Source organism: Ahaetulla prasina, chromosome 9 (genome assembly GCF_028640845.1).
Source record: "Ahaetulla prasina isolate Xishuangbanna chromosome 9, ASM2864084v1, whole genome shotgun sequence".
Classification (NCBI taxonomy): domain Eukaryota; kingdom Metazoa; phylum Chordata; class Lepidosauria; order Squamata; family Colubridae; genus Ahaetulla; species Ahaetulla prasina.
The window spans coordinates 29,810,443-29,826,142 of record NC_080547.1 but is presented as its reverse complement, the minus strand read 5'-3'; the positions used below and the strand labels follow the sequence as shown (position 1 = coordinate 29,826,142).

Genomic DNA, 15,700 nt, shown 5'->3' with positions numbered 1-15,700 from the left:
CTTGGTGGAAGTGTACATTTAAAAAAAGAAAATGAAAAACCTGATCAAGCTTGCAAAGTAAAAGTCCTGCCACAACTTGTTTTGGGATTAGTTCCTCATTTAGCTCATTCATTTGGAATCTGTTGAAGTTGAGAGGATATAACTACTGTAAATTAAAAAATAAAGTTGCTGTATCACAAGGTTTGAGAATTCCTGGTGAAATACAGATGAAACTTTACTAATTATAATCACTTTATTTATTCATGGCCCAATCCTCTCTCTGATGGAATCATCACTTTTGCTCATGTCTATATGTGTTAGTATAACTTCATTTACCAAGAGTGTCAAACTGGTGGCTCCTGGGTCAGATGCATCAGGTCCCGGCAGCACCCAGCCCAATTCTGTGAAGGGGAAATATGTCATGATACATCATGTGATGGCAACATGATGCTGCGAGTTTGACACCCATGATTTAGGCAGTCACAGTATTGCAATGTATGAGATGCCCTAGCTTAGGGGTAGAACATATGCCTTCATGCAAGAGATAGGGATATAACTCCTGATATCTCAGATAAGTGAAGTCAGGTTCAGACCTGAAACACTGATGAATCATAGTCAATTATGAATAATATGTAGAGAGATTTGTTTCAGATGATTTTAGACCTAACTGGATTTATTTGGAGTGCTTGATTGATTTGAAATCCACACATGCATTTTAATGGTCTAAATCAGTCCAAACTGATTTAAATCAAATTTGATTTGGGTATTTAGCATGAATCAGTCTGGACACTTAAACTGACCAGTTTTTCAAACATGAGAATTGAAATGGGCCTGATCTATATATCCTATCACAACAGCACTTAACCAAACAACATAATATTTAAACTTTTTATAAAGGAACTTTCTTAATAGGATTGTGTTTATCTTAGTTTAATAAACTGGAGATACAATCATGTGATAAGAATAGTGCAGCATTTGCCCCAAGCAGATGCTTTCTGTTTTCTGCTAGCTGACCAACATAAATTCCCATACTTATTTTTTCTCTAATTTGGTTTTTAAGTAATGGGGCTCTATGATTGTTCAGGCAATAATCTCTCCCCCGCCACCCCTGATTTCTATGTGTAAACAAATCAGGCTCAATTCAAATTGGCTGCCCACCCGAAGAATGAGCCAAAGCAAATGATTATCTATGAAATCATACATGAAGTATGGTTTTCTTTTCCCTACTTCCTCATTTTCTTAATTGAGTAAATTAAGAACTTTTAATTTAGGCTTCCGGTGGCACCGTTTAAGTGCTGAAGATGGTCTTTTTAGACTGCCAGCCCCACGATCGCGTAGAGCTGCTAAGACAGCGTAGATCAGCAGTCTAGCAGCTCGGAAACCTCTCCTTCGGGAGAAGAAGGGGAGGTGAACAATCAGGCGGAGGTAGAGCTCCCTAAATAGCCCCAGGAGTAATTTGTGGGGCTTGAAAGGTGAGCTCCCTAAAAGCCTGAAGAAGCTCCGGATTGGGGGTGGGGGGAGCAAAGCACCATGACCACCTCTAGGATCAATATTGGACTTTAATCGGATTCTAAACCAGACGGAACAAAAACAGGAGCACCAGTAGCTGCACGTAACAAATCCTAACTCCTTTGATACATTGTTTTTTGTTGAAACGAACTGAGAAGGCTAGAGGAAATGGTTAGAGGAAATGGCACCTGTGCTCTAACAGGTTGTGAAAGTGAAAGTTAAGAAAGTTTTTATTACTGTTGCTGGCGAGTAGCCCTCTTAAGGCTGCTGGATTTTACATTTAATTGAAGATTAATAGCAGGAAAAGGCTAAAGAACATTGAAAGGAAAAGATTATAGAACTGTGTCTAAGAAAAGAATTAAGAAACTGTTTTCACTGACTTTATTATTGCAAAATACAAATATAAAAGATGGCATCTAAACAAATAAAACCTGTTCTTTCTAAAAGTGCTGGAGGTTCCCCAGCCCATACAGCTGATCCAAAAACAGTGAATTTGGAAGCCTTACAAGACTTTTTGAAAGAATCTATGAAGGAATATCTGAAGGAAGCGGTAGAGCTGCAAACATCAGTTATTGAGGAGAAATTCAAGGAAATTACAGAGGAGATATCAGAAGTCAAAAATCTGGTTGAGGCAAGAAATAAAGACATTAGAGATGACATTGTGTTAGTGTTTCAAGGTTTGGCAAAAAATATGGTCCAGATGGATGAAAGGGTGGAAGAAATTAGTCAATCTAATTTGAATTTGGAAAATAAAATGGAGGAAGTTCAGACTACAGTAGACAGGGCTGATGAAGAAATGATTTTGCTATAATATAGATCGATGGAATTTGCACTGAGAGTGAGAGGCCTGACAGAAAATAAACAGGAGATTTTGGGAGAGATTTTTGCAGAGGCCTTTGCACAGATTTTGGAAGAACAACCAGTAGATCTTGCATTTCAAATTGACAAAATTTATCGCATTAACTCCTGGGTTGCCAGACAGAAAAATTTGCCAAGAGATGTAATGATTTATTTTACAACCAAGAGGATTAGAAATGAAGTGCTACAGGCAGCGTATAAAAACAAGATTCAAATAACAGGCCAAGAGGTATTAGTGCTGAAAGAAATTCCACCCAAAATGTTAAGAGGTAGGAAGAAGTATGACTTTTTGGTGAATGAATTGAGAAATTGACAGATGCAGTTTAGATGGGATGTTCCAGCTGGAATATCATTGATATATATGGGTCAAAGATATAGTCTCAATACAGTTTGGAAGGCAAGAGATTTCTATGTTAATGTATTAAAGGCTGGAAATCCACCATCTCCAGAAGCCAGGAGGAAGATGGAGGGAATGCAGGCACAAGCTCAAGTTGTGGACGTAGCTGTTGATGAAAGTTTGTTGCAATTTCCAGATACATTTCAAATATCAGAAACCCAGGGAAAAATAGAAGAAGTAAAGGAACAAAAAATGACTCGAGCAGCTACTAAACGTAGAGAACAAGAAACAAAGAGGCAACAATCACAAGTGACAACCCAAGATTTCACTAAAACAGAAGCTGTGGGGGGAGCAAGGCCTAAAAGGAAGATGGGGGAAGATTTCCAGGTGATGCTCCAAAAGCTTCAAGGAGCCAAGAATTTTTAACCTGGAATGTTAATGGTTTAAATTCACCACAGAAAAGAAGGAAGATATTTCATTATTTGAGACAATTTAAAAATGATGTAATTTGCCTGCAGGAAACACATATTAGAATATCTGATCAGAAATATTTGATAAACTCTAGACTTGGCACTCATTTTGTTGAATCGGCACCAGAAAAGAAGAATGGTATAGTTATATATTTAAAGAAGGAATTAATAGCTAAATTAATAAAGGCAGATCCTCAAGTAAGATATATTGTAATTGAGCTTTTAATGGAAGGGAAGAAAATACTTCTAATTGGATTATACGCGCCTAATCACAACAAGAAATTTTTTTAAAAATTATTGCACAATAAAATAATACAGTGGGATTATAAATCATCTATATTAATGGGAGATTGGAATGGAGTATTGGATACCTGTAAAGACAAAAAAGGTTTATCACAAAAATTTTTAAGTCGAGCGAAATTGCCCAAAGCTTTTTTTGATATGATGGAAGATTTGGAGTTGAGAGATATTTGGCAAGAATGGAACCCTGAAGAAAAGGATTTTACTTTTTTCTCCGATAGACATCAATCTTTCTCTAGGATTGATTTTATATTAATTACTAACGATTTTTTTTTCAGGGTGAAGAAAACAAAGATATGCTCAAGAATTTTGTCTGACCATAGTCCGGTATGGATAGAATTTGATCAGAAAAAGGGTGTTAGGAGATCTTTGAGGTTAAATGAAAATTTGTTTAGATATGAAGATAATGTTAAAGAATGTAAAAGACAAATGAAGGAATTTTTTATTATGAATATGCATAGGGGTACACCTATGGAAATGGTCTGGGATGCAAGTAAAGCATATATGAGGGGAGTTTTAATAAATATGAATAATAGATATAGAATTAGACAGCAGAAGAAACAAATGGAATTAGAAGAGGAAATCAAAAAAAAAAAAGAGAGCAATTACTTGTTTCCAATGCAGGAGATAAGAAAGTAAAAGAAACTATAAATATGTTACGAGGGCAGTTTAATATGTTGATGGCTGATCAGGTGGCAACTAACGTACAATATGTAAAATGTTTATTAGCATTACATAATACATTTTGTAATGCTAATAAACCAGGTAGGTGGCTAGCATATGTAATAAGGAAAAAATAGAAATCATGAACTATTGTAAAGATAAAATATAAAGGTAAAGAGGTATTTCAACAGAATATGATTAAAAAGGCTTTTTTAGAATTTTATACAAAGTTATATGCTAGCGACTTAATTCAAGGTATAGATATAGATAGATACTTACAGGAAGAAAATATTTGTGAACTCATAAAGGAGCAAAGGCAAGGATTGAATCAATCTATAACTTCTGAAGAAATTACATTAGCAATTAAACAGTTAAAAATGGGTAAAGCCCCAGGAACAGATGGATTAACAGCTGTTTATTATAAAAATTTACAGTCCAAAATGGTAGAACTGCTCAAGGACTTATTTAACAAAATCCAATTTGGAGGAGATGTGCATCCATCTTGGAGATCTGTGTTTATCTCATTGATACCAAAAGAAGATCAAGATAATAGCAAACTAGAAAACTATAGACCAATATCGCTTTTGAATACTGATTATAAGATCTTTGCTAAAATATTAGCAAATAGACTAATGGTAGTGTTAGGTTTGGGCAATGAAGAGGCAGGAGACCAGTGAGTGACAACAGCTCTTAAGTTTATAGTGATCCCAGCAAAACAACAGGCAGAAACCCCTCTTTAAATACTCTTTTGGCTGAGGCTTCAACCAATCAGCAACGTGCTTTGTTCCCGCCCAAACTTTATTTTTTATTTATTTATTTATTTTATTTATTTTGTCACAACAATATATGTAGGAATCATACAAAAGATTATATAGTATATAAACATATATGGGTAAATATAAGGAGGTATAAGCATATATATAGAAAGAAGAAAAGAAAAACAATAGGACAGGAACGGTAGGTACGTTTGTGCGCTTATGCACGCCCCTTATGGTCCTCTTAGGAATGGGGTGAGGTCAATAGTAGAAAGTTTTTGGATAAAGCTTTTAGGATTATGGGAAGAGACCACAGAGTCAGGTAAAGTGTTCCAAGCACTGATGATTCTGTTACAGAAGTCATATTTTCTGCAATCTAGATTAAAGTGGTTGACATTAAGTTTAAATCTATTAGTTGCTCTAGTATTATTGCAATTAAAGCTGAAGTAGTCTTTAACCGGTAGGACATTACAATAGATGATTCTGTGAGTTAAGCTTAGGTCTTGTCGAAGGCGACGGAGTTCCAAGTTTTCTAAGCCTAGGATTTCAAGTCTGGTGGGATAGGGTATTCTATTGTTTTCAGAGGAATGGAGAACTCTTCTTGTAAAATATTTCTGGACACGTTCAATTGTATTGATGTCAGAGATGTGGTGAGGGTTCCAAACAAGCGAGCTGTATTCTAGAATTGGTCTAGCAAATGTTTTATATGCTCTGGTTAATAGTGTGGTGTTTTTGGAAAAGAAACTATGCAAGATTAGGTTTACAACTTCCCTCCTAAAGTTTAAATACATTACACTCCTTCCCTCCCAGAACGCTTTATACCCGTATTTACATAAAATTTGCAAGTTATTTTTCCACGTAGTCATGCAGGTAGACAGGGCGTCTCCTAACTCTTTCTGACCTGCGCAATTCATTCTCTGGGAGTGAGTCGAGCTGGTTGGAGGGACTGTTTGTTCCTCCCAGCTCCTCCTCTGGGCCGTCCGGCCCCGGATTATTGGCAGAGTCATCCCTGCTGTCTTCAGGAGGAGCCAGTTGGTGTCGTTGGACTTCTTCGGAGTCAGATAAGTCCTCCGCTCGCCTCGGGTTTGAGTCAGCTGTAGATTCAAACATTTGGTAGTCAGGGCCTGGCTGTTTGGTTTCTGGATTTCCTTGTACTCTTTTTCTTAATTGGTCTATGTGGCGTCTCCATACCCGGCCATCCTCCATGTCCACTATATATGATTTCGGTTATGCCTAGGATTGTCCCTTTTAACCATGTTGGGCCTTCGTTATAGTTGTGTGCCCATACTGGGTCACCTACTGACATTTCCCTGGTTTTTTCTTTGCTACCCTTGTACCCATCTGGGGTGTATGTTGGGTTTAATCGGTCTAACGGGCACCTGAGTTTTCTACCCATCAATAGCTCTGATGGGCTACGGCCCGTTGTCACACAGGGGGTTCTATGTTGGACTGCCAAGAAGGTATCAATTTTAGTTTGCCAATCGCCTGGACTTATTCTAGATAGCGCTTCCTTGGCGCTCCGAATGAAACGTTCTGCAAGTCCGTTCGTCGCCGGGTGGAAAGGCGCCGAGAGGACATGTCGGATGCCCTCCTCCGCTAAGTACCCCTCAAACTGGGTTGCCGTGAATTGCGGGCCGTTATCGGAGACTAGGGTGTCTGGTAGGCCGTGTGTTACGAATAGATGCCTCAGGACTGTGATAACTGCTTCGGCCGTTGTAGTTTTCATAATTATGATTTCTAACCATTTTGAGTAGGCATCTACTACAATTAAAAAGGTCTGCCCATGGAACGGCCCGGCAAAATCTATGTGAATCCTGGACCATGGGCCCTGGGGTTTCTCCCACTCTCTAATTGGGGCCGTAGGGGGTAGTGGCCTTGACTCTTGGCAGGATTGGCATTTCCCTACCCTGTCGCTAATGTCGTTATCCATTAGGGGCCACCACACATAGCTCCTCGCTAAACTCTTCATCCTCACAATCCCCAGGTGGCCCACATGCAACAATTCCAACACATTTCCACGTAACTTTTCCGGAATAACCACCCTATCACCCCATAACAGACACCCCCCTTGAACCGACAGTTCCGATCATTTTTTCGCAAAATATTTGAAACGTTTGCCCGGCACAGCGGGCCATCCCCTTTGTACCCAACCGATTACAGTCTGTATGATAATATCCCTGTAAGATGCCCTAGCCACTTCCTTAGATGTGACTGGGCCAGAGTCCAAAGAGTCAATTAGCAAGACGGGTGTCCCCAGGGTCGGGTCTTCGATAGTCTCTGGTAAAGGGCATCTACTAAGAGCGTCCGCATGCCCTAAGTATTTTCCTGGGCGGTGGAGCAATTTGTAAGAGTATGCTGCTAGGAAAATCGTCCATCGGGTCAGCCTGGGTGACAGTGCGATGGGTGTTGGGCGGTCGCCCGCTAGGAGTCCCAATAGGGGTCTATGGTCCGTGACTATCTCGAAATCTCGCCCAAATACGTATTCGTGGAATTTCTTAACCCCGGAGACTATGGCCAATGCCTCTGTCTAGTTGGCTGTAGTTCCTTTCTGCTGAGGACATTGTTCGGGAGTAATACGCTATAGGGGCTTCTGTTCCGTTCGGTAACCTATGGCTGAGCACAGCCCCCACCCCGTATGGTGATGCATCGCAAACTAGTACTAGGGGCAACGTGCCATTGTACTGGATGAGGAGGCTATCGCTGGACAAGAGGTTTTTTACCCCCTCAAATGCCCTAGCCTCAACCCTGCCCCAGGCCCAAGTAGCTTTTTTCGCTAGTAATTTATGTAGCGGTTCCGCTACTGTTGCCTTATTCCTTAAGAATACTGCATAGAAGTTAACAAGCCCTAAGAATGCCTGTAATTCCATTTTATTTTTTGGAGCTGGAGCCTTTCTAATGGCTCGTACCTTGCTCTCAGTGGGGTGGATCCCTTCCCTATCTATTCGGTATCCCAGGACCTCTACAGATTCTACCCCTATTTGGCATTTGTTGAGCTTAACCTTAAGCCCAGCAGACCTGAAAATGCCCAATACTTTCCTCAGTTTTACCCCTAACTCGTCTAAGTTCTCTGCAGATACCAATACATCGTCGAAATAGGGGACCACCCCGGGTAGACCCTGTAACAGCCGTTCCATTAGGTTTTGGAATAACCCTGGAGCCACACTGACTCCGAACTGGAGTCGAGTGCATTTGAAAGCGCCTCGATGTGTGACAATTGTCTGTGCCTCGGCTGTGCTGTTATCTACGGGTAGTTGTTGGTAGGCTTGAGCCAAATCGAGTTTGGCGAAAACCTGCCCTTGTCCTAACGAGTGCAACAAATGTTGCACTACTGGGACAGGGTATGCGCTCTTCTGCAATGCTTTGTTAAGCGTTGCCTTGTAATCAGCGCAAATTCGGACTGATCCATCCGGTTTGACTGGGGTTACTATGGGTGTCTCCCATTTGGCATGGTCGACGGGGACTAGTATCCCCTGGCTTACTAGTTTGTCTAACTCCCTGTCAATCTTGAGCTTTAGGGCGAATGGGACCCTCCTGGCCTTTAATCTAATGGGGGCAACTTGTGGGTCTAGGTTGAACGAAATAGGGGTCCCCACGTACTTGCCCAGGAAGACGTCCTCGAACTCCTTCAGCAGTTCATCTTTAAGGTTGACTTCGTTTCTGTAGACCCCGGTCACTCCCATGCCCAAGGCCCGGAACCAGTCCAGCCCTAGCAGACTCAGTAGAGCTCCGTCTACGACGGTGATAGGCAGGGTCTTCTTGAACTGTCCGTACTTTACTCTGACAGACGTGACTCCTTGAACAGGGATCCGATTTCCTTGATAGTCCTGCACTCTCAGTTTCTGGGTTTGTAGTTGGCGTTTTGTGATGTCTGGCAGGTCCCTCGCAATGGTGTCCCAAGACATAATTGTGATTGATGAACATTTTGCACGGCACTCCTTCAATGTATGTTTTGGTAAAAATCTTTTTTTCTAGTCGTGTCGATGCGTGGCCCACTCTCACAGTGGTTTGATTCAGCTTCGCACCCTTTTTGAAAGGACCAATCCCCGGCCGCTTCGCTGCTCCGCCGCCCTGATTGGTCGGTTTGAATTTTTGGCGGGAAGGTTGGGGGGCTCGACAGGCCTGAACTATATGTCCTTTCTTTTCGCACCGTCGACAAACCGCGTCTTTGAACCGGCAGTTTTGTCATTGGTGTTGGCCCCCACAACTCATGCATTCATCCCGGTCACCTCTCTCCGGCCTCCCGGTGTGGAAAACCTCTTCCTCACCTTCCGATTTGGCCTGGACTTCCTCACTGTGGACCGGTGTTGTTTTCACTCCGGCACCCTGCGTGTTTGGCTTTTGCAAGGTCTCCGCCGCTTTGGTGGACATTTCGTGAGCCCTGGCCTCGTCCAAGGCTATGGCCAGAGTTAGGTTGCTTTTGGACAGCAACCGCCTCTGTAGTCAGATGTCCCTGACCCCACAAATGAGTTGTTCGAGTAAGGAGTCCTCCAAATCTCTGTACTCACAGTGGTTTGCGGCTTTCCTTAATGCGGCCATGTACACGCTTATCGATTCGCCCTCTTGCTGTACCCGTTGCCTCAACTCGAACCGTTGGATGAACTTTGAGGGTACCGGCGCGTAGTGTACTCGTAGTGTTGTTTGTAGTGTTTGCTACGGTACCGATTGTACCGGCGTTGGTTCCAACAGCAACTCTGCGGTATCAAAAACCTCGGGTCCGCAGTGGCTCAGGAAGTATGCTCGCTTCCGACTATCTGAGACTCCTTGCAGCTCGTTTGCTTCGAGGAAGCACTCGAAGCGAGCCAAGTACAACCCCCATTTCTCCTTGGCTGGGTCAAATGGCGCTGGTGGCGTGTAGCTTGACATCGCTAATATCCGCCCTCGAAAACTGGCTGGGTTCAGAAATTCTTTTCTCCTTCAGCTCTTTTCCCAGTCTCACTGCCTCAACATCCCACCTTCGTTGCCAATGTTAGGTTTGGGCAATGAAGAGGCAGGAGACCAGTGAGTGACAACAGCTCTTTAGTTTATAGTGATCCCAGCAAAACAACAGGCAGAAACCCCTCTTTAAATACTCTTTTGGCTGAGGCTTCAACCAATCAGCAACGTGCTTTGTTCCCACCCAAACTTCCCTCCTAAAGTTTAAATACATTACAGGTAGTTATGAGACAAATGATTCATAATGATCAATCAGGATTTATAGAAGGTAGACAAATGAGATATAATGTGAGACAGATTGTAAATGTATTGGAATATTTGGATAGGAACAACCAGATCCCAGCAGCGCTCTTTTTCTTGGATGCTGAGAAGGCATTTGATCGATTGAATTAGCAATTTTTATTTAAAATATTAGAAAAGATGCAATTTGGGGAACATTTTACACAAGCAATCAGAGCAATATACCAGAGACAAACGGCACAAATAATAGTTAATGGTAGCTTAACAGAAGCCTTCAGAATTGAAAAGGGGACAAGGCAGGAATGTCCTTTGTCCCTATTATTATTTATTTTAACTTTAGAAGTTCTACTGAATAAAATACGTAGGTCAAGTACAATAAAGGGAATTAAAATTAGACATCAAGATTATAAGTTAAGAGCATTTGCAGATGACCTTATTGTTACCTTATCTCAATCAACACAATCGGTTACATATATGATGGATATAATTAATCAATATGGGAAGGTATCTGGATTTAAGGTGAATCAACATAAGACAAAGATAATAACTAAAAATATGACTATAGACCAAAAGGAAGAATTGGAAAGAGCAACGGGATTTGAAGTAGTGAAAAAGGTTAAATACTTAGGAGTATATATCACAGCCTCAAACATGAAATTATATAAAAATAATTATGAGGTGTTATGGCAAAAGGTGCAGAAGGAAATGGAGAATTGGAAAAAACTACAATTATCATTGCTGGGAAGAATAGCAGTAATAAAAATGAATGTTCTGCCTAGGTTCTTATTTCTGTTTCAAATGATACCAATACTTTAAAAAGATGCAAATTTGCAGGAATGGCAAAAAGAGATTAATAAATTTATTTGGATGGGTAAGAAACTGAGATTGAAACTAAAAATAATACAGGATATACATGAAAGAGGGGGTCTCAAAATGCCTAATTTAAGACTATATTATGAAGCAGCTGTTCTGTCATTAATCAGTGATTGGTTTAACTTAACAGAAGAAAGAATATCGAATGTGGAAGGTCACGATCTTTTATATGGTTGGCATGCTTACTTACTATATGATAAAAAAGTGGACAGGATTTTTAAAAGTCATATGCTTAGAAGTGCTTTGTGCAGGTTTGGAAAAGGTACCAACATAAATTAAATTATAAAATTCCCATATGGGCAATCCCTAGGCATGCAATAGAGAATATAAATATAGAACAAAAACAGGAAGTGGTTACCTATAAAGAGCTCCTCTTTATGCAGGAGAGTAAATTACAATTGAAACCTTTAAATATAATGAGAGAGGAAAGGATAAATTATACTTGGTTTCAATATGGGCAGCTGCAAGTTAGATGGAGAGAAGACCAAAAAATTGGTATTATGCAACAGGAGGAAAATCAGGTAAAGCAAATTAGAGATCAAAGCCAATCGCATATTAAAAGGTTGTATAATGCGCTGATAGAAATAGATTCAAAAGCGGAATTAGTTAAGGACTGTATGATAAAATGGGCACAAAATATTCAACAACCTATAATGATGGAAACATGGGAAACAATATGGGTTAGAAATGTTAAATTTACGCAAGCCCAAAACTTGAGAGAAAATTTTTATAAAATGTTTTATAGATGACACCTAGATCCAAAAAATTTGGCGTGTATGTATCCAAATTTGCAAGCTAAATGTTGGAGATGTGATTGTGATGATGCTACTTATTATCATATATGGTGGACTTGTAAAAAAAACAAAGCATTTTGGATTAAAATTTGGTGGATTATGCAAAATATTTTGAAGAAGAAGATAAAATTTACCCCACAATTGTTTTTATTGGGTATAACTGTGGACTGTACATCAATAGAGACTAAATTAATTTTAAACTTAATATCAGCAGCCAGACTACTGGTGGCACAATACTGGAAGAAGGAACAACTGCCTACTATTGAAGAATGGACACTAAAAGTAACGAATTTAGCAGAAATGGCAAAAATTTCAGCATATCTGAAAGACTATTCGCAAGAAAGATATATAGCGGAATGGAAAAGATGGATAGAATATATTCAAAACAAATATCAGACTAAAAAGTATCAAATAGCATATGAATGACTAGAAAGTAATAATTTTATTTGTATACAGTATTCCCTTTTTTAAAATCTTTTTTTATATGAAATAAGGGATTCTAGGGGAGGGATGGGAGTTTATGAATAATTAGCGTATTTTAGCTTATGCTAAATGCTATACCCTGTATTTGCTCTGGGAAGTCGGGGGGAGGGGGTTGGGTGAAGGGGGTGAAGGGAGGGAGGTGGGGGAGGTGGAGGGAGGAGGAGGGTAATTATTTGTTAAAACTGTGGTAAAACTTTTTAATAAAAAAAAGGACTTTTAATTTAAACTTAAGGGAAATACCATTTGATAACCAATTCTGGGGAAAGGAGGCATATTTAAAATATACCATCAAGAAGGTGGGATCAGATGGGTGAATGCCATCCTCAAATTGTTATAAAGTTTTGGAGTCTTTTCAAGTAAGTAGCAGACTGCTTCTACATTCTTATATACGGGAGAAGAGCAGGCAGAGCTGGGCAGTAGAGTTAAATGTATGATCAGTTTAGAGTCCTTAGATTGCCACAAAAGATCCAAGTATTCCATATTCTATTGACCCTTATCTAGTGCCAGTTTAGTGCTGACCATTAGCTGACTCACTGGAGAAAAGCCTAATGCTGGGAAAGGTGCAAAAGAAGGGGATGACAGAGAATGAGGTGGCTGGATGGAGGGATAGTAGAGGACAGGAAGGCCTGGAGGAATGTTGTCCATGGGGTCATGATGGGTTGGACATGACTTTGCAACTAACAATAACAACATTAGTTGAACAGATTCTCGTGTATAGAACTGAATAAATCTTCTATGTTACAAGTTTATTGTTTGCACCAGGGGTGGTATTCACCTACCTTCGCTACTGGTTCACAAATGTGAGCATGTGTGTTTGCTCGCTATGATCATGTATCCCTCCTCCACACATGTGCAGAGCCTTCTGCGTGCACAGAGGGTCAAAAACGGGACTCTCGTGTGATCTGGATAGAGCCGGATGAATTTCACCACTGGTTTGCACAGAACATTACTTCAGATCTCTGGGGTTTTAAAAAAAAACTTAAAACAAATGGTTGCAGATACTTCTTAAAGAAAGAAGACTTTATTTGTAAAGGAAGTGTCATTTTCTTTCTTCTGACCGCTAAACTTTTGACGTCTTGATGGAATAGACTTCACTACATTTGTTAGGTCTTTGAATAAAATGTTATATGGAACAAGGCAAAAGAGTTGATCAGAAGTGAGGACCTCAAAATTAGTGGGTGGCCGAGCAATCACAAACCTGTTTTGGAGAAAAGTCACCAATAAAACAGAAATCAATTAAAAACAATAGCTGTATTGGTCATGAGAAAAAAAAAGCAATTTATAAAACAATACTTTTATTAGAGCAACAAACATACAAAATCACTGTATTCAAAGACCTGAATATTTACATAACATGGAAGGGAAAGAAAGAAGTTAACATACTGATTTCTTAGATATTGGTTCCTCTATTTACTGAATCTGCACTACTATTAATCGTTTCATAGTTCCCATCACCAATCTCTTTCCACTTATAACTGTATGACTATAACTTGTTGCTGACAATCCTTATAATTTATATTGATATATTGATCATCAATTGTGTTGTAAATGTTGTACCTTGATGAAGGTATCTTTTCTTTTATGTACACTGAGAGCATATGCACCAAGACAAATTCCTTGTGTGTCCAATCACACTTGGCCAATAAAAATTCTATTCTATTCTACTCTATTCTATTTTCTCATTGACAAGTTAAATGGTACAGTATATTGGAGAGTAACAGTAACAGAATTGGTTTTTTTAAAATAAGATATTGATGATGAGAAACTTTTATGGAATAATAATGCCATAGTTTTCAACAGCAACAATATTGGATTAGAAAATCAGCCAGAAATAGATAAGTACTAATGTTAGTACATCTTTGTATATCTTTGCTTAACTCATGTGAAAAAAATTTTGAAGGAATTTTAGGAGAAAACGGAGCAACATTTGGCAAGGCTATAAGGCATCTTATGTCATAAGTCTCCGAGTTATTTTTGAATTGGAAGTTGCCTTTGGTTAATGGAATAGTATAAGAATTCTTGCTCTCTGTGAAAAAGGCTACAGATTCAGCCTCTGACTTATATTACTAAGGAAACTGTGGTGCTTCAACTTTAAGAGTGATGGATGCTAAAGTCCCAGCACATCTGGAAGTTACTATCTCAAGAAAGTTTCAGCCATGTAGGTCAGAGGTCTGATCCATTTTGCAGATACCAGTGGTTCTCAAGTTATGGTCTATGGACCGCAGGGGGTGCACAAAGCTTTGAAAAAATGTTATGATTTAAATCTTAAATCTTGGTGGTCTATGGACATGGTCCATAGCCAAAAAAATATTTAAAGGGGGTCTGGAGTAAAGAAAAGGTTGAGAACCATGATCTATATACCAGGAGTGTTAAACTCAAGGCCCGGGGGCTGGATCTGGCCCACAGGGCCACCCTGGAAACAGTGAAGGACTGGCCTGCAGTGCTTCTGCCAGCGAAAATGGAGCTCGGGAGGGCCATATGCAGTCTGCCGGAGCTCCATTTTAGCTGGCAGAGGGTTGCAGGAGGCCATCGCAGCCATAAATGGAGCCTGGGAGCCCATTTTCAGTGGCATAGTGCTCAGTCTACCATAGGCACCCCTGACATGAATGATGTCAAGCTGGCAACACCCATCCTGGCCACTCTCACCCCTACCCCCCAAGGTCAAACACAACCCTGATGCGACCCTCAATGAAATCGAGTTTGACACCCCTGATTTATACTGTTATATAGTCCACCATCTTATTTGCCCAGTAGCCAACTAGACTGTCTCCAAGTAAAGATCACAATCAGGGCATCAGGACAATAGTTTCCTCCTTCTATTCCTCCCAAGCAAGAGAAACTCATTTAGAGTCTTCCACATCACTGTCACAGCTAAAAGTCACTAAGACTCTGTGCATTTATCTCACTACCTTTTAAAACCAATTGAACAGCAGTCACCACTGCATCTTTTATTTATTATTATTATTATTAAATTAATTAATTAAATTAATTATCTCATTAATTAATTAATTAATTAATTATCTCATGACAACAATTCTATTAATTATAATTGCATAATTCACTACCAGTAGTACAAGATGCGTTGAATGAAATGGGTTTAAGAGGATTAAACGGAGAACAATAAATCTAATATGACAAAAGAAAGCTCATTACTTGATTCCTACTCCAAAATCCTATGCTTTAATGATGATTTTTCATTGTATTATGCATCCCTAAAGCTACTTTTCAAAATAGAAACTCCATATAGTTTCTGAAATATTATTGAACATGCCAATATTTTGTTGTTGTGTATGCAGGTAGGTAGCTAAACCTTTATGAGAAAATTTCAATTTTACTATACTTTCCTGATTTCATATGGATTGGGGTTAGGTTTCAGGCGATAGATACCGAAGCAAAGAATTCCATACATATCAAGGGCTTTAGTGAACACATCACCAAAGAAGAGCTGCAAAACAAGAAAACACTTTTGATTCTGTATCAACTATCCTTGATTGTTAATCCATAAAC

General features: G+C 39.6%; 1 protein-coding gene across 1 annotated transcript in view; it reads right to left on the bottom strand.

Moving 5' to 3' along the window:
* Positions 1 to 13,198: 13,198 nt before the first annotated feature.
* The window catches only part of KCNU1 (potassium calcium-activated channel subfamily U member 1), a 117,035-nt gene continuing 114,533 nt past the window's right edge, over positions 13,199 to 15,700 (bottom strand). The window contains 2 exon segments of the mRNA XM_058193984.1: positions 13,199 to 13,391; positions 15,529 to 15,638. Of these exon segments, the coding sequence (XP_058049967.1) occupies positions 13,199 to 13,391; positions 15,529 to 15,638 (303 nt within the window).